At 39.7% G+C, this 18,529-nt stretch overlaps 1 protein-coding gene across 2 annotated transcripts in view; it reads right to left on the reverse strand.

Annotated features, from left to right (window-relative positions):
- col4a2 (collagen, type IV, alpha 2) overlaps positions 1-18,529 on the reverse strand; it is a 70,657-nt gene that overhangs the window by 10,598 nt on the left and 41,530 nt on the right. For both annotated transcript variants that reach the window (XM_047370654.1, XM_047370653.1), the window contains exons 5-34: positions 12,340-12,474; positions 12,208-12,252; positions 11,999-12,115; positions 11,846-11,914; positions 11,703-11,738; positions 11,566-11,619; positions 11,424-11,459; positions 11,227-11,268; positions 11,005-11,067; positions 10,838-10,882; positions 10,675-10,731; positions 10,542-10,577; positions 10,419-10,463; positions 9,934-9,988; positions 8,573-8,686; positions 6,720-6,869; positions 6,565-6,636; positions 6,336-6,487; positions 6,175-6,247; positions 5,937-6,043; positions 5,098-5,281; positions 4,725-4,769; positions 4,359-4,433; positions 4,184-4,282; positions 1,867-2,088; positions 1,620-1,781; positions 1,367-1,537; positions 1,112-1,255; positions 904-1,020; positions 628-809 (exon numbers count right to left, since the gene is read on the reverse strand). In XM_047370654.1, coding sequence (XP_047226610.1) covers positions 628-809; positions 904-1,020; positions 1,112-1,255; positions 1,367-1,537; positions 1,620-1,781; positions 1,867-2,088; positions 4,184-4,282; positions 4,359-4,433; positions 4,725-4,769; positions 5,098-5,281; positions 5,937-6,043; positions 6,175-6,247; positions 6,336-6,487; positions 6,565-6,636; positions 6,720-6,869; positions 8,573-8,686; positions 9,934-9,988; positions 10,419-10,463; positions 10,542-10,577; positions 10,675-10,731; positions 10,838-10,882; positions 11,005-11,067; positions 11,227-11,268; positions 11,424-11,459; positions 11,566-11,619; positions 11,703-11,738; positions 11,846-11,914; positions 11,999-12,115; positions 12,208-12,252; positions 12,340-12,474 — 2,904 coding nt within the window. The remainder of the gene's footprint in view (positions 1-627; positions 810-903; positions 1,021-1,111; positions 1,256-1,366; positions 1,538-1,619; positions 1,782-1,866; positions 2,089-4,183; positions 4,283-4,358; positions 4,434-4,724; positions 4,770-5,097; positions 5,282-5,936; positions 6,044-6,174; positions 6,248-6,335; positions 6,488-6,564; positions 6,637-6,719; positions 6,870-8,572; positions 8,687-9,933; positions 9,989-10,418; positions 10,464-10,541; positions 10,578-10,674; positions 10,732-10,837; positions 10,883-11,004; positions 11,068-11,226; positions 11,269-11,423; positions 11,460-11,565; positions 11,620-11,702; positions 11,739-11,845; positions 11,915-11,998; positions 12,116-12,207; positions 12,253-12,339; positions 12,475-18,529) is intronic.

Genomic DNA, 18,529 nt, shown 5'->3' on the forward strand with positions numbered 1-18,529 from the left:
TGAAGTGAGACTGAACAGCCATGGGGTGATCAATAGAGCTGTCTGAGGCCTTCAGAAATAAGAGTGCAGCAGCTAACAAGTCTGATCAGGTAATTAAAGAGGTCTCAGATCAATTATACATCAGCCACTGTACAGAAAATAGTCAACAAGCGAAAATCACTCACTCTAAAAGCAGACTGCAAGATGCTAGAAGAAGTCTTCAAAAACCCCAAAATATCATCACCAGACCTACAGAAGGTCCTTGCTAGTGTTGATATGAAAGTGCATGTATTTACAATCAGAAACAGACTGCACAAGTTTAACTTCTCTTGGAGGTGTACGGAAAGCATCTGCTCTCAAAGAAAATCATGAAGCCCAGATCAGGACTTTTGGAATAATATTCTTTGAACAGATGAGTCTAAACTGAATTATTTGGACACCAGAATAGAGGACATGTTTGTCATAAAACAAATATAGTACAGCATCTCAAAAAAGAATCTTATGTCAACTGTGAAGCAACAAGCTAAAAGTGCCATGGTTGGGGATGCTTTGCTGCAGCTGAACCCGCAGCAAAGCATCACTTCCAAGGGTGCAGCATTTCCTAAGCAATCACTTAAGCAAACACTTTCCTGTGGTGGCTTTGCTCACCTTGTTGCCCTGCATTCCTTCAAAGCCTTGAATGCCTCTGTTTCCAGGTGACCCTGGCATTCCCTTAATCCCTGGCAGGCCCTGTGCACCTGGATCTCCATAGACACCCTTTTCATTGCTGGGTTCCCCTGGAAGACCATGAGCTCCATCAGAGCCTGGCACACCTTGGCCACCTTTGACACCTGAGAAAACCATTTGGTTTATAATAAGTTAGAGATGAGGTAACGGAGACATTGGAAGGGATTGAGACACTGATTTTACATTAAAGCTGCAGACCTCTTGGCCCCGTAAAACCCAGAATGCCTTCATGTCCATGGTCTCCTTTAAGCCCCTTTATGTGGAGAAGCATCTTAGGGGACATCACCCCCGGTGGACCTGTCAGACCACACTCACCTGCAAGCAGGGGGAAGGATTAATTAAAATGACTATAAAAGGTTCCAATCTCAAAACATCAGGGACACCAATGAATGAGTTTCAATCCTACCTTTCTCTCCCTTTATGCCTGTCTGTCCTTTCAGGCCAACTTCACCAGGCACTCCAGGCCCTCCTTTTTGCCCTTCATAGCCCTTCAAACCAGGATTTCCTTCAACACCCTCAAAACCAAACATTCCACGAGAACCTTTTTGCCCTGAAAAGAAAGAAGTCCAGAAATCCCCCACCAAGATTTTACCTTAAAGAGTTGATAAATATTCAGTTTTTCATGTCTTGAACAAGCGGTGAAACCTTTTAAGGAACCGACCCTTCAATCCTTGAATTCCCCGTCGTCCAGGTGAGCCTGGTTGTCCAGGGTCACCTGGTGGGCCATGCTGTCCAGTGGGGCCACCATCTCCATAAACACCTGGCATTCCTTTCAATCCTATCGGACCTGGAGGACCTGGGTCTCCTTCTGTTCCTCTCTGCCCGGTTATTCCTGATGAGGTACAACAGTTAACAAGCAGGAACAGTGAAGAAAACATTTTTTGAGAAACTGTCTGCGTGTGTGCTTTTCTGACCTGGTTCTCCAGTTGCACCAGCAGGACCAGGTGGGCCCGATCTACCAGAATCACCAGGAAAGCCATATGTACCAGCTGGCCCAGGTCTTCCCTCTTCCCCTGGCAAGCCTGGGGTGCCTTTCAATCCCTTGAAACCGATCATGCCAGGCATACCGGCTATTCCTGGAAACATCAGTTTAACAAAGATATTCCAGCAAATATCAAACACTTTTTTTGACACTTTGACCAGGTTAAAAAGACAGCTGACCTGAAAAACCTAGCGGCCCTGGATCCCCACTGTGGCCCTTTTTTCCTTGCAGACCAGGTGCTCCTGGGTCACCTGAAGGCCCAGGTGATGCTCCCATTATTTCTCCATGAACACCCTTTTCGCCCTGAGACCCATGTCGGCCAGCCATACCGGGCTCACCGGGGGTCCCTACCGAACCTTTACTGCCAGGAATCCCTAAGTCTCCACGGGGACCAGGAAAACCTGTAATAAGAAAAAAGGAGGTTAAAAACTAATTTTAAAATATGAGATTGTATTTAATTAATTACGTGTTGTCCAGGTTATTTACAGTACCTTGTATTTATATTAACACATCAATAATATAATTGTATTAACTCTTTTAAATACAATAGCCCTTTGGTGCCTGGGCCTAAGATGTGTCGTGTGCATTTGTATTCAACCCAAACCCAAAGCTATCCAAACCAACCTGGCCCTATGTGAGAGAAAAAAACTGCCTTTGAACCTAAAAACTGGTTGTGCCCCCCTTGTGGCATATTAATCAACAGGCAGTTAGTCTTTTAAATCTCTGAGGGAATGTTGACCTTACTAAGACAATTACTAAGTTGACCTTCAACCATCTGAAGAACATTTTCAGGACTCATTGAATTGATTAGCACCAGAGTACATTAAAGATTTGGTGTCATTGTATCAACCTTCCAGACCACCCAGGTCTTCTGGTTCAAGTCTACTCTGCATCCCCAGAATCAGAACCAAACATGGAGAAACAGCATTCAGTTCATATGCTCCACTAATCTGGAAAAACGTCCAAACAACTGTAAACATGTAAAAGTTCTTTAAATCAAGGTTAAATCCCATTTGTCATTTGTTTAGAGTTGCCTTTGACTGTTCTGTTGAAATTTTATGTTTGAAGTTATGAAGTTTGTGGTCCAACTTTTCATTACTTTCCTTTATTCTGCTACTTTTTCTATGTGTTTTCTTCTCCTGTGTTTTATTGATGTAAAGCACTTTGAACTGCCTTGTTACTGAAATGTACTCTACAAATAAACCTGCCTTGACTTGCCTTGCCTTACTGGTGTCCTTTATATATTGATACCACCACTTTGTACTGTATGGATGATGTTGTTTTCTCTTTTTATTCCAAAGAATATTTTCCCAGAGGTCTTGGAAATCATTAGTATGTTTTTTGGCAAATGTGAGACAGGCCTATGTGTTTTTTTATTTTTGGTCAGCTGTGTTGTTTTTTTTTTACCTTGGACCTCTCCTATGAATGCTATTTTGCCTAGTTTCTTTCTTATTGTTGAATCATGAACATTGACCCTAACAGCAACAGCAAGTGAGGGTTACTCCTGTGAAAGTTCTCCATGTTTCCACGTTTTTTCATTTTGAGGATAAAAACTTCTTGGTTTCTTTTTAAGCTCAAGGAATGGTCTGTTAGTTTTTCAGATATTTTAGCCTACTTCAAGGTGTCAGATAGGTTCTGTTTATTTATTTTTGCAGAGCTGACAGTAATCAGGCCTAGTTGTGGCTAGTCCAGCGTTCTGCAACCTGCAGTACCAGAGCCACAAGTTACTCTTTGGACCTTTGAAAATGGCTCCTAATAACCTAATAACTAGAAATGATAAAGAACCGATAAATGCTTTAAGTATAGATATGATAACAAATACAGGTTTTAGCAGATTTTTGTTTTCACAGAATACATGCACAACAACAGAATGACAATAAAAGTACCAGTAATATTTTTTCAAATATATTCTTCTTGTCATTAGGTTGATGTTTTTATTCACATCGTTTTCCACAAAAATGTAAATCACATGAAAGAAAATGTATCCATCCTCTTTTTTTTTTTTTTTTCACCAAGGTTTTCTTTTTCTTTACTGTAAAACCTAAAAATGGAAACAAAATGATAGTTCTTTAAAAATGAGAACATATTTCCTATGGTAAATCTAAATTAAAAACGGTCTTTTTTCAAAAGGTCATGTAACATTAGTGGCTCTAAAGCTTTATTTCTCTAAACTGAGGGCAGGAATGGCTCTCTGGATTGTAAAGGCTGCAGACCCCTGAGGTGGTGAAATGGATCCTGGCTGTTGAAAGTATTTGGTAATCATTGGTGATTCATAATTAATAAAGAGGCTAATTAGATTTTAACATTAATTTCCTTCATTAAATTAAATCATCAGCTTTTTCATTTTTTCAATTTAACTTCCATTGGTGACCTTTGAACATGAATGCACCTAGCTTTAAAGTATGTGAACTAAACTTTGAGATGGTTCAAGATAGTTGCTAACTAACCCAACATTGGTATCGGACCTCTGCACAATGTCTTATTGGCACTTCTAACCTTGTGGTCCAGGAAAGCCGCCTGTGCCTCGCTCTCCTTGTTCTCCTTTCTCTCCCTGGATCCCGCTTACACCTGTCAAGCCTTTTGGGCCAGGAACTCCTGTTTGATTAAAAGCATAGCATCAAAAAAGCCCCCCTACATACAAGGTTTAACATAAATCTGTCAGGTAGGTTACCTGGGGAACCTGATATTCCACTTAGTCCGGGAGGTCCAGGCAGACCAGGAGGACCTGGGATAGGTTCACAAGCACCTGAGAAAAAAATTATAAGACACACAATCTTCAGGACAATATCAATGTTTTGCTAAAGTGGCTGTTCATGAATAACTGGTTGGTGCGAGTGATATTTGACTGCTGCCCTGCGTGAATGTTTTGCACAATCAGACATAATTATTACATTAGCTGTTGCCTCAATAAAGTAAATCATTAACTGTAAACACTTCCAAAATCATCATGCAAACCAGTTAAATAATTCAAAGGCAAAGCACAACAAAGCAGTGATAAAGAATAACAATGAGCAGAGAACATGATTATACCACCTACCTGTCACATCCACCTGTCCTCCATCTCCATGTGGAACACAGCCGCCTTTCAGTTGAGAAGGAGGGACAATGAGAGAGAAATGCATTCGGAACAGTGTTATTCAAAGCTCAAGCTTGCCCTCAAACAAGCTCATCTGATTTGAAACATGCAGCGTTTGCATTAAGTAGACAGCAGAAGGAAGAGAAGTTAATGACTTCAACCATTAACTTTTATTCCAAATTCACTGCTTTGTAATGAATTACAAAAGAGAGCCCTTTGAAAGAAAGGTAAAAATGATGTAGAGTAAAAACAGGGAAAAACCTTGTGGAAAATAACATAAAAAACAAAAAGGCATTGAATATTAGCAAGAAGGGGGCAGTCAGCCACTCCTCACCCGGACTTCCAGGTGTTCCCTGAACTCCATCATACCCGGCGAGGCCTTCATCTCCGGGTGGACCATGCTGTCCTTTGAGACCTGCAAAGTTTTCACCTGGTATTCCCACAACCCCAGCAGGACCTGGTGTACCGGGCCATCCAGGGAACCCTTTGTCTCCAGGTTCTCCCCTGGGTCTTTCGCCCTGTAAATTGTTGAGCCAAACAGGCAAAGAAGCATGAGGAAATGTGTTGCTTTTAAATCGTCAAGACAGTAACTAGTAGGGGCTTTATGTACAGTGGCTCTCAAAACACATCCTAGCAAAGATGCTGGGTTTATGTGATTCAGAAAATTTGTTTTCCCATATAATGTTACAGATCAACTGAAAAACAGGCAAATCTCTAAGAAAAGAACAAAAAAGTGCTACAAGTCAGTCCTCTTCCAAAAGAGTGTCAACATCTCACATCTTGACGCCGTAACATGTGCCCACTCTCCCCTGGGAATCAGATTGTGGGACCGTCTCTTGTCCACAGCCCTGTTCACACAAGCCCACAGATTTTCTGTCGAATTCAGCTCTGGACGGACCGTTATAAAACCATCATTTTCCCATCATGAAGACATTCTTTTGTTGTTCTAGGCTTAAAAACCTCACAATCTCAAATCTATGTGTCCATTTTGGAGTATTAACCTGATGTTTATTCATGCGTCATGAAATTTTAACTCTTGGAGTGTAATTATGAAGTACCATGAAAATTGAATAACGTTAATAAAAGAAATACAGGTCAATAAACAATGTAGACGAACTAAACAAGTTTAAAAGTAGTAGAAACAGTCATTAAAGACAGAACTGATGGACTCACTGGAGGACCGCGGTTACCAGGCAAACCATGAAGACCATTTGGGCCTGGAGCACCAGGTATCCCTACCCCTCCATCATTTCCTGGATCTCCAGGGTCTCCAGGATTTCCTATGGGATAAAGTTCAGTTACATGCATACAGTTTTTAAACATACAACCTTGACTACAAACATGCAATCAAACTGCAGAGGTTTTTACTTCTTTATGTGGACAGAAATAATAATAAAATGACAAACTTCACCTTTTTGTCTTGCGACACCGGTTTCTCCTTTTCTACCTTTGGGCCCCTGAAAACCATAAGGGCCAATAGATCCCTACAATGCATCACAATACAGTCAAGTGTGGGATTACAGACTTTAAAAAGAATTTTAAATAAAGGGACTAAAATAATTATTTCCTTACAGGCAACCCATTGGCTCCTCGGGGACCTGGTTCTCCTATATCCCCATCATACCCAAACTCTCCGGTCATTCCAGCATCACCTGGCTCACCGGCAGGACCAGGTAAACCACGGGGGAACATTTCGCTACTGCAGTTACATTCTCCATGATCACCTGATATTACAAAGCAGGGTCAGGTGGGAAATATTTCACAGAATTAGGCAAAGACTAAGTTCCTCTGCTAATAGCACCTTTAAATCCTCTAGCTCCTGCGTTGCCAGGTCTTCCCCGGAATCCTTCATCTCCTTTAAAAAACTCTTTCCCTACAGGGTAAACAGAGGTTAAAGAAAAACAGAGACACAGAGATAAAACTGGAACTACTCTCTCCACCCACATAATCACTCACATGATCTTTTGGGTCCAGGGGGGCCTCTGCTCCCCGGAGGTCCATCGAATCCTGGGGGTCCTGGAAAGGCAGCAGGTCTTCCTTGGTCTCCTGTTAGACCTTTGTCTCCTTTCCCTCCTTTAAAACCAAGAGGGCCGAAGAAATCCCAAACTAACAAACAAAAACATTTTCTTATCAGGTTATTGAGAACAGGTTTTTTTTAGCATCTTTGAGCTAAAGCCTTCTTGTTTTTCCCATATTCCAGCTCAGGATTTCATACAGTTGTATACCTTCATTTCGAAGCAGATTAAGATTCTAAAAATGTGTTTGGAGTTTGCGCAGTAGAATCATAGAAAGGTATAGTACTGTGAACAGGTTTTTACCCCTTCACAGATTTCTTCAGATCTTTTTTCACAAAATCTAATTTTAAGATCAGAAAAAGATAACCTGTCTAAATAATTTTTTTTAAATAATTTCTTTCATTGAGGGAAAAAGGCAATCTAAACAAACCCAGCTCCATGTGAAATATATTTGCACCCCTCATTGTAAAATCTTGACCAGCTGAAACAAGAAATTATTTTTATAGCACCTGTCAGACAACATGAATAAAACAAAAATGTCTCAAAAAGCCACAAATGATGCCCTAATCTAAAGAAATCCAAGAACAAATTCTATCAGCAAGTGAACCTGATTTGGTGCTTCAGTGACTCACAGTAACAGCCAATATAAACAAATGGGGAAAACACGAAACAGCAGTGAACCTTCCTAGGAGTTGCTGATCTACCAAAATTACTCAAGAACTCATCGAAAACTCATCCAGAAGCTCACAAAAGAGCCCTTAACCTGATCTAAAGCATTGCAGACCTCTGTTACATCAGATGTAAAACTAATAGGACTTCAGAAAAAGAACATCAGACCAATGGTCAAACATGGTGGTGGTAGTGTGATGATCTGGGCTTGTCCTGCCATCAGTTTATGTGACAAATGCACTTAGGTTGTAAAGCAGGAAAATTTTCTGAAGCCCACCTGCCCTTTTGCCTCTGAATGGCTAAAAAATAAATTAAAGGTTTTTAGGTGGATTCGTCAAAGTCAAAGTCAAAGTCTGGCCTTAAATTCAGGTTAAATGCTTTTGCCTGACCTTAAGCAAGCCAATAATATTCAAAAACCTGATTTTTCAGTGAAGAGCAATGCAAAGGCTCATTGTAGGTTCTAGCAAATGCTTCATGTCAGTTGTTGCCACCAACAATGGCCCAATCAGCTAGTGGGTTCAGGGGGCAATTACATGTTCACATAGGACCAGGCTGCTTTTGATGCTGTTTTTCTCTTATTAAATCAAATCATAATTTCCTTCCTGCTTTTACTCAACTTCTGATTTAAAATGTTGTTGAATGTGCCAAAATACTTAAGTGTAGCAAAACAGAAAAAAAAACCTAAAGCAACAAGTAAGGGGTGAAACATCTTTTTTTTTTAGCTTCAACCTGAGCAAGCATGTTGCCTAATTTGAAATGAAAAGAAAACCTTTGTGGTAATATTTAAAGGGAAATAAAGCAATATTCCAGAATACAGAAGCTGTAAAAATGGACAGGCAAAATGTCACTTCTGAAATTTCTGCTTAAGAAGCTCTTCCAATGTTGAGGTAGAACAGGCATAGTTGAAAGTTATAATAAAACCTTATATTTGCCAAAGAGATGGAAGTTTGATTCTCTTCAAAAAGAACACCGTTCAGCATTGCAATTATATGCCACTGCATTGAAAGCTGAACAACGATGTAGTATGACCAGAACTGGGTAGCAGCACACACCAAATCTCAAACAACAGATGCTAATCCTCTGAATTTGCAAATGTATCTTGATTTATTAATTCAGTATACAAACCTTGTTGCTGTGTGTCAGCGGCAGGAAGTCCAGGAGGTCCGGGGAAGCCTTGGTCTCCGATCGGACCCCTCTCTCCTTGTGGACCCATCTCACCAGGGGATCCAGGAAGACCACCTTAAAATGTCGAGACAGGTAGAGAAAACCGTAACCAGACACTTTCCAGTTAGTGCAGCCCATTTGTCTGAAATAGTCTAAATGAGTCCAGCTAATGGAGATGAAGGGTATTAATAAGGGTGCTTATGATTTATTTATGATTTATGTTTTCAGCTTTTGCATGTCTTAAGACTAAAACATGCTAATATTTGTCCTTTAATTATAGAAAACAAAAACAGTTGCATCTCTCTCTTTCCTTTATTTCTGCTCTTTCTTGGAGTATTTTCAGTTTCTTTTGAACTACTTTAAAAGTTCATTAAACTACACCATTAAACTACATCATTGAATGACCTGGTTTTAGTGGTGACTTGTGCAGACAGACACTGTGGCCTTTGCTGCTGACGAAGAGGAGGGTTAGAAGTTTGCACCTCTTTAGTTTTGTCTGTCTGAGCTTTCCCTTAAAACAAGTGCAGTTCACATACGTCACATAAAATGCAGATCATATGAGAAAGACGATCCTGAAACCAGACCTACTTTTAAAGAAGAAAAATAAACGGTGATGGTAAGTACATTTTCCCACCGATTTGGTTGTTAATTATTGGTTATTGTACTGGTCTTAAACTTCTCACTTTGCATATAACCACAAGGAAGTGTATTTGCTTCACTAAGGTAAATTTTTTATTTTGCGTAATGTCCCTTATTTCCTCACAGAGTTTCACAATAAGTCAGTTGTGATTTCTGTGACCTTTGACCCTCACTATTCTGCTGTTTACAAATGTGAAACAGGAAGATGTTTGTGAGAGAGTGCAGACATTTTAGTTCATCTTGTATGGCAGATGCTGATAACACGAGTCCCTTATTTTTTGCCGAAAAGGAAAATATAAGTGAAAGTGATGGAATATTTTGAGAATAAGGAAAATAAGTGTATTTATGGTGTGGAGGAGGAGTAAAGGCATAGTAAAAAATAGCTGTTTCCTTTAAAGCACACCAACAAAGGTGGATGATGCTGCACCTGATTACTGTTATTGTCTTGATATTAAGCCTATATCTGTTTAAATATATTCAAACTGTCTATGGATGAGTAAAAAGGGAAGCACACAGCTAAGGAGACAGAATACTTAAGCAGCATGAGCTCCAAAAGATTGTTTTATCAGCTTATAATTAGGATATTTTGGTGCCTTTGAACAAGACTTCCCTGAACATTTTTGGAACATTTCAGAACTGTAGAGCTGAAATTTAACTGAGTGTTTAGTTATTGCTCATCGTACCATCAGGCCAAGGAGCTCCTGATGAAATCAGCTCTCCTGGATCACCTCTGACTCCCTGAAACAGAGAAAAGTCATACTCTTTAAGAGATTTTAACAGCACATAGATCCAGTTTAAATGACCGGATGTTTTTCAAACATATTCTGTGAATGTAAAAGAATTATACTGTGTATTTCACTGAATGCAGTACATTTAAATGATCCTCTTTCAAACAAATTTCTTAAGTGCATTTTTTTTTAATGCTAGGTCGTCATAGTTGGCAAATAGTGTGTCCAAACATATATATATACATTATATATATATATACATTATATATATATATATATATATATAGTTAATTATATAGTTAAATAAATTAAACCTAAATAGATAAAATAACATAAGAAAATAATAAGTAATTAAAAGCAGATCTTGGCTTTTGGTGATGCCAGCTATTAACATGATTTGACATAATTCGATCAGTCATTCATTGTAGCTGCTGTCTCACCTTAGGACCATCGCTGCCACTCAGCCCTGGATCACCAGGTTCACCCTGAAACAGTGTTTTCATGACAAGTCAGAAATGAATGTTTTGCTATTTAAAAGCCTAAACAGAATAACATCATCGTACCCTCAGACCAGGAAGTCCGTCTGCACCACTTTCACCCTGATAAAAAGTACACAAACAAGCACCCAATATAAACGTAAGACTTGTAAAAAGAAGAGTCTTGAGATAAAATGCGTAAAAATGTGACCATGCTTACCCGGGGCCCAGGGAACCCAGTTATACCAGTTTCTCCTTTGCCGTCTATGTTGTCTGCCTGAAATAAACCAACCACAGGATTACCAGGGGAGTCTCTATTTCTCTAACAAAAATGATCATTATGTGAGCATATTATTGATTATTGCTATTGTATAATCACATACCGCATCTCCGCTTTCTCCTTTTTCACCTGGTAACCCGGGTGGTCCCTGAGATGATTCAAAATATTTCTCATTAAACATGTGCCATTTTGCAACTCATTTTTTTTAAAGTTTTGGAACGCTTTGTTAAAAGGTCTGTGGATAGAAAACAAGCACTTATTGTTGATTACAACGATAGGCTGACGTTGCTGAGTAGTGTAGTTTCCTGGTGCGCCCTGTGGTCCGATGTCCCCCTGTGGTCAAAGCAGGAAGTGCAACACAAATTAGCAATCATGTCAGGCATTTTATGCAACAATATTAAAAACAAATCAATGAAATATTTTCTTTAAAAAGCCAACTCAGTGAATCATTTTGCATAGCTTTTCACACATAACTTCAGTATGGGTACTCACTGGCTGTCCTTTGACTCCCTTCAGCACTTTGGTCATGGTGCCCTGCAGACGAGGAAACACTTAAAGCAGCTTTTACACTTTCAAATCTCTGTTTGCCGCTAACTATAGATTAAGAGCATGAGGGTAATCTCCAAATACACAGAGATGTATTTACCAAAAATCAAATACATTTCTATTTGTGCTTGTGTTTTTTTTACCTTTGGTCCACGAACACCTGGAGGACCCGGAGGACCCTGTCAGAAGACAAACAAATTCCTTACAAAACAGTTTGCTTGATAAGAGATTTTATATAAGAAGAACTAAAATGATTAATGCAGTAAAACACATGCAGACATTCACCTTGGGTCCTATAGGGCCTCTGTTACCTTCCCACCCTTGTACTCCTGGAGGCCCCTAAAGAAAAGTTAAATGAGAGTTAAGGAATAGAACAAGTTTCAGATATTTAACGGGATTCAATTTAATAAAATTTTTCTTACATCCAGTCCGTTCTCTCCTGGTCTCCCTGGGTCTCCCTAAGGAGAGATGTTCAAAATAATTCTCTGAAACCTATAACTTATGTCAGTGTATTAAGAGATAATTGCAGATGTATTTGCAACTGTGATGCATGTTTGATTCTCACCCTGAAACGCTTCATGATCACGGTGACGTCCAGAGCATCTCCCTTCTCTCCCTTCCTGCCATGTTGTCCCTGGAAATGGCAGCAATAAAAAATTATAATTTGCATGAAAGTAGATGCAATTACAGATTTCTGGGTAGATTACGAGTTACATACAGGATTTCCAGGAGCCCCCATGAAACCAGGTAATCCTGGGAACCCCGATTCTCCTTTGGTCCCATTGCAGCCGTCTGCTCCTGGCTTCCCTCTGGATCCAGCTTGTCCTGGGTGGCCCTACAGAGGAGTGACACAAGCAGGATTAAACATCCTGTCGGCATACACCGAGGTTCAGCAGTAGTTTAAAAAACAACATGGTGTTTACTCACAGGAATGCCATCGTTTCCAGAGAACCCAGGTACACCAGTCATCCCCTACAGGGCAAAAAGGTTTCATGCATTTAACAAAGCAGAGTTATCTCTCTTATTTCTATTTTAAAAATACATATAATGTGTTTTTACCATGCTGCCTTTTGGACCTAACATGCCACCCATTCCTTGGTCACCTTTCTGTCCCTTTTGTCCTTGAATGCCAGGATCCCCCGATCGCCCTGGGGGTCCCTGTGGTCCCTGAGGACCAAGAGGCCCTGGGGGACCCTGAGAGTGGGAAGGTTAATAAAAAAAAGGAAAACAATATAAATAAAAATCTGATTAACTTCAAAGTGCTGTAGAAGTATGGCACAGTTTATGCATCTTTATCATTGAACTTTTCAGCAATGATCACAGCATTCAAATCTGGGAAAGCAAAATAAGTGGGACTGAAACATATCCAGCGCAAGCAAGAATTAAAGGGGAAGAAAGACAATAATCAAGAGACAGATAAAGGAATATAAAGGAAGAATGTACACAAGAAAAAATGAAACAGAGACCATTGTTTTGAGGTTTTACCTGTCTACAGCTATTCCAAAGCAGCTTTTTTTTATGTTTGGTGTTCATGCAGTGCTGGTGGAGGAAAACATTTCCTGACTCGTTCCTCCAAAACACCCCAAAGTGGCTCAATAATATTTAGATCTGGTGACTGTGCAGGCCATGGGAGATGTTCAACTTCACTTTCATGTTCATCAAACCAATCTTTCACCAGTCTTGCTGTGTGTATTGGTGCATTGTCATCCTGATACACGGCACCGCCTTCAGGCTACAATGTTTGAACCATTGGATGCACATGGTCCTCAAGAATGGTTCGGTAGTCCTTGGCAGTGACGCGCCCATCTAGCACAAGTATTGGGCCAAGGGAATGCCATGATATGGCAGCCCAAACCATCACTGATCCACCCCCATGCTTCACTCTGGGTATGCAACAGTCTGGGTGGTACGCTTCTTTGGGGCTTCTCCACACCGTAACTCTCCCAGATGGGGGGAAAACAGTAAAGGTGGACTCATCAGAGAACAATACATATTTCACATTGTCCACAGCCCAAGATTTGTGCTCCTTGCACCATTAAACCGACGTTTGGCATTGGCATGAGTGACCAAAGGTTTGGCTATGGCAGCCCGGCCGTGTATATTGACCCTGTGGAGCTCCCGACGGACAGTTCTGGTGGAAACAGGAGAGTTGAGGTGCACATTTAATTCTGCTGTGATTTGGGCAGCCGTGGTTTTATGTTTTTTGGATACAATCCAGGTTAGCACCCAAACATCCCTTTCAGACAGCTTCCTCTTGCGTCCACAGTTAATCCTGTTGGATGTGGTTCGTCCTTCTTGGTGGTATGCTGACATTACCCTGGATACCGTGGTCCTTGGTACATCACAAAGACTTGCTGTCTTGGTCACAGATGCGCCAGCAAGACGTGCACCAACAATTTGTCCTCTTTTCAACTCTGGTATGTCACCCATAATGTTGTGTGCATTTCAATATTTTGAGCAAAACTGTGCTCTTACCCTGCTAATTGAACCTTCACACTCTGCTCTTACTGGTGCAATGTGCAATCAATGAAGACTGGCTACCAGGCTGGTCCAATTTAGCCATGAAACCTCCCACACTAAAATGACAGGTGTTTCAGTTTCATTGTCCAACCCCTGTAGGTCCCTTTTGGGGCTTAATGCACTGACACCTACTGGCCAACCAATGTAAGTGCAAAACATACAAAATTATTCTTGAAAACACGTTCATCTGATGTTAAAAAACATTAGACTGAAACTTACAGTCTAATAAAACATTTTTTAATGATTTTGCAATTTTTTGAAGATATATAAGTTAAACTTGTATTTTAATTGTGTGTGCCACAAGTGCAGTACATGACAGAGAACCTACTGGCTGGGTAGTAGAGGTAATGTCAAGAGTAGGATGCTAATGACCATCCTTTACAATGTCTCTCAGTAAAGGAAGGATTGCTGAGGATGCTGAGGAAGTTAAGGATGTGGAAGTAGTTGAAAATGCTGAAGAAGGTGAGGATTTGCCCCTGATAGAATTTAAGGACAATTGCAAACAACATATCAGGTACTGAAAGCCCAAAACGAACCTGTTTCAGTGTGGTCGACTTGTGTTTGTGTTTCTTAGTTGTACTGGCAGATTGTGGTAATTAGGCTTGTGTATCACTGAGGTCATTGATGACTCTCGTTTTTTTGTGTCAAGAACAATACCCATGTTGTTTTTGTATTTTTTATTACATACATATTTAAAAATACAACATAACCTTTTTTCGTTCCTACAGCAAAAAAAGAAACAAACGCTTAGGCAAATATTCCAAATGAGGTTGCGAGAGACATGCATAAAAGGAATTCAATTTTGCTTGTACTTCTTGTTTAATCCACCAGGGGAAGACAGAAACCTTTTGTTCTCTTATTCAGCTCTCTTCGCTCTCTATACCCATCTAGTGGCCAAACTGTATATTGCACTTTTCTAATTTCATACCAGATAAATTAAAAGAGTGAGCAATCAATAAAAGTTGTAAATGTTCAGTTCTAATTACAGTAGTAGAGTCTGCACATAGGCCAAAATCTGTAAATTAAATATGACAATATGATTACAACAATAAAGGTTGATAAAATAATACAAGAGGATAGAATATTTGGGCCATGATTAAACGCCATGTTACCTCATTTTTAAGAAAATTTGGAAATGCAAACTAATGTTAAAGCAAACTGAACCCTCTTTAGAGCTAAAAAAAACCTGACACCCTACAAAAACGTGTAACTTCTCAGGAAGCTGGAACAATCACTAAAACAGCCACTAAGACATCCTGAGGAGAGGAGGAGAAGCTGAACCATATGAGAATCATTTTACGTAAGTGATGACTCAAAAGGTCCAAGCGTAATGCAGTTCCTGTGAGAAACAACAAACTATGTTTTAATAGTCCCCTGACAGAAAAGCTTTGGACCGCATTGTAGCGACTAGAGCCAAGAACTTAAGAACCATGTTGAACTACGACGTTATCATGCTCTCAGCACACAGTGAGATGTTCAGCTCAGGATAAATGTAGGTTACTGATGGCTGAATGTACTGTATGTTATCTTGTTCATACAGTGTGTGAACTCTGAGTCTTTCCTTTGAGTCATCTTATAACAGGAGCTGTGTTTTGTCTGCTTTCAGCATCAATCCTGAACAACTGACAAAAGGGATGTCAAAACAAGTCAAAATAAACATGGATGTATAAAACCGATAAACGACCATCAGGATAAAGTCCTTGTACTGAAAAGATGCATGACTGAGGTATTATACCCACTAAAAGGTGTCCTGCAAAAGTATTCATTTTCACATTTCACATAAAAACCTTTGAACACTTTTAATAATTTCCCTTCTACTTCACAATTATGCATCATTTTGTGTTTGTCTATCCCATAAAATCCCAACAAAGAACCTTTAAGTTTGTGATTGTAATGTGACCAAATGTGAAAAAGTTCAGGGGTGAAAATACTTTCAAATTGCACTCTAGATCCAGTTTTAAGGATGCTAGAAGACCCGAATTCATCCTAATCCATCAAGCCATAACTGGAACATGAGAAATGAAGTGGTCAGTTTCAATAAAGCCCATTGCTTGTGAGCAGAAATCTCTCAAGTCCTCCACACACACATCCCTCCTTCACAACACTGCTTCCATTTAAAGGACACTCCCCATTGTTATCTGCTCTCCATATATCCATCAGTCATTTCCTCCCCTCCTCATCAAGTTATTTCACATCTTTTTTTCCTTCATTTTTACTGTCGCCACCAGTTTAACAGTGACAAGACAAATTAGCCAGGGCCTTGCAGGCACGGAGGTTGGCTAATAGAGTGAGGATATAAGATTAAACCATTAACACTAACAATCCTTTGTATGAGAATTCTACATAAAGAACCTGCAATCAGAGGAACTGGGGTCCTCATTAAACAGAAATCTTGGATTTCCTAAAGGTCACTGAACCTAGACTCGTCTATTCTGTCTGAATTCCTGTCTTTGAAGGCTGGTCATAAGTTTGGAGGATTATGGACCCTTGGAGGCATGTGCAGCAGCCTAGCTGTATTTTCTGTTAACTGTGAGCAATCCGTCCTCTTTATGTTTTCTTTTACGCCACAGATAGGACAGGTCATCTGAAACATTCCCTGCATAATTCCTGTTTAGAAAAAGTGAGACACAATAAATTTTCCTAAGACTAATCATTTTGAAAATAATTTTCCACCATTTTTCTTTGCTGGGGCAGCTGGAGTCTATCATACAAATGAAAAGATGAGAGGTGGAAGATGGGTCATAAACATCTCCACAACTCTATCCGGAACCTTTTAGGTGACATCACACTAAATTTGGTTTTCAAGGTGCTTTTTGTTTATTAATGTTCTCAGTAGCTTTAGAGACCTGCAGAAATCTGACTTTTTGTATACATATGCATGAACAAATTCATACATTTACACTGTGCACAGAACTGTAGAGAAGGCTTTCATCATGGCATTAGATTGAGCTAAAATAAACTTTTATCCCATAGATGTTGTTCCAGAAACCTATCCATGACCCAGAAGCCATTGTGATGAACTGTTCATTTAGAAACCTGTAAATAAATGTCAAAGAATTTCCTGAAGCTTATTCTGCCAGTTCGAAACTCAGTCAGCTTTTGAAATGAGCCGTAAAGATTTTCTAAGTAGTTATTTTGTAAGTGGTTAAAATTTGAATAGGGATATAATGTGAGACTTTGAATGCGAACATGTCAGAATATTTCAGCACATATTTCATGGTTTGACTTATGCTTTTAAATTAATTATTTTTATTTTGTGGGACTAATGGCCTCTATTTCACAGTATATAGACAGGAAATGGGCAGAGAGAGAAGGGGGAAAGACATGCAGCAGAGGTCCCAGGGTTGGGACTTGAAGCCCGTACAGCTGTGTCGAGGAGTCATAGCCTCTTTATACGGTGCGCCCACTCTGCCTCTACACCACGCGCCGCGCCCTGACTTCTGCCTTCAGCCAGTGAGATCTTGTCAAGTTTGTTTAGGAGTCCCCTACTCTGAAACATAAACCATAGGGTTTCAAAAACACTAGAATCTGTTTTTCTTAACTGTTAAAAGTATTGAAATAGAGCTCAGTGATTAAGTAAAATAATTTAATCCTTCAGATAGAATTTGGTAAATTTAAAACTGAAAAGAAAAATTTCAGATTTTAATAATAAGTCTTTATCATTCCCTGCATCTCTAGCAAACCTCCGGGCCTTCGCAGAACAGCTGTAATTATACTGAGGTGGACTCTATTATTATGTGATTTGCTGACTTCTGAGGGCAATTGGTTGCCTTTGATTTTATTTAGGAGCAACAGAGTAAAGAAAAGGGAACAAAAATGCACACCCAATTCTTAAAATATTTGATTAAAAAAAATAAATTCCTTTCACTTTACAATTATGTGACTTTGTGTTGGTCCAATATAAAACATTAAAGTTTGTGGTTGCAATTTGATAAAATGTGGAAAACAAGGCACTCTTCACACAAATACAATGGGTTCTGCCAGGGGGATCTCTGCAATCATTTCTTATTCATTACATGAACTTATTTTTTAAATACTTATCATTGTTGAGGGAATTGTTGTCCTTTGGAATTTCTGTTTTGCTGTTTCTGTTTAATTGTTCTTAAAAACAAAAAAGCAAAAAGAAGGAAAAAAACAATGAGAAAATCCCTCTGTATATATGCGTATTTGCAAAGAAACTTATTTTAATTTCCCATTTCATATATTTATCTTTAAAATGAAGGCCTTCAAGGTTGCATGGTGGCGCAGTTGGTAGCACTGTTGCCTTGCAGCAACAAGGTCCTGGGTTCAATTCCTGGCCAGGGGTCTTTCTACATGGAGTTTGCATGTTCTTCCTGTGCATGCGTGGGTTCTCACTGGGTACTCCAGCTTCCTCCCACAGTCCAAAGACATGCCTGTTAGGTTAATTGGTTGCTATAAATTGCCCTTAGGTGTATGAATGAGTGTTTGTGTGTTGCCCTGTGATGGACTGGCGACCTGTCCAGGGTGTACCCCACCTCTTGCCCATAGACTGCTGGAGATGGGCACCAACTTCCCCACAACCCACTATGGAATGACTGACTGTTTGCTTAGGGAGCTCACTGAAGGGCAGATAGTACCATTTCTTTCTAGACTGCTATGTATCATAACTTTATCTGGGTATCTGTAGCTTCTGCCTCAGTAGTTTTGATAGTCAAGTTCCGTTTATCCGCTTTGTTTATTCTGGTGAGTAGAGAAAGGCAATTTGTTT

The sequence above is a fragment of the Girardinichthys multiradiatus genome, chromosome 7 (assembly GCF_021462225.1).
Source record: "Girardinichthys multiradiatus isolate DD_20200921_A chromosome 7, DD_fGirMul_XY1, whole genome shotgun sequence".
NCBI classification, from domain to species: Eukaryota; Metazoa; Chordata; class Actinopteri; order Cyprinodontiformes; family Goodeidae; genus Girardinichthys; species Girardinichthys multiradiatus.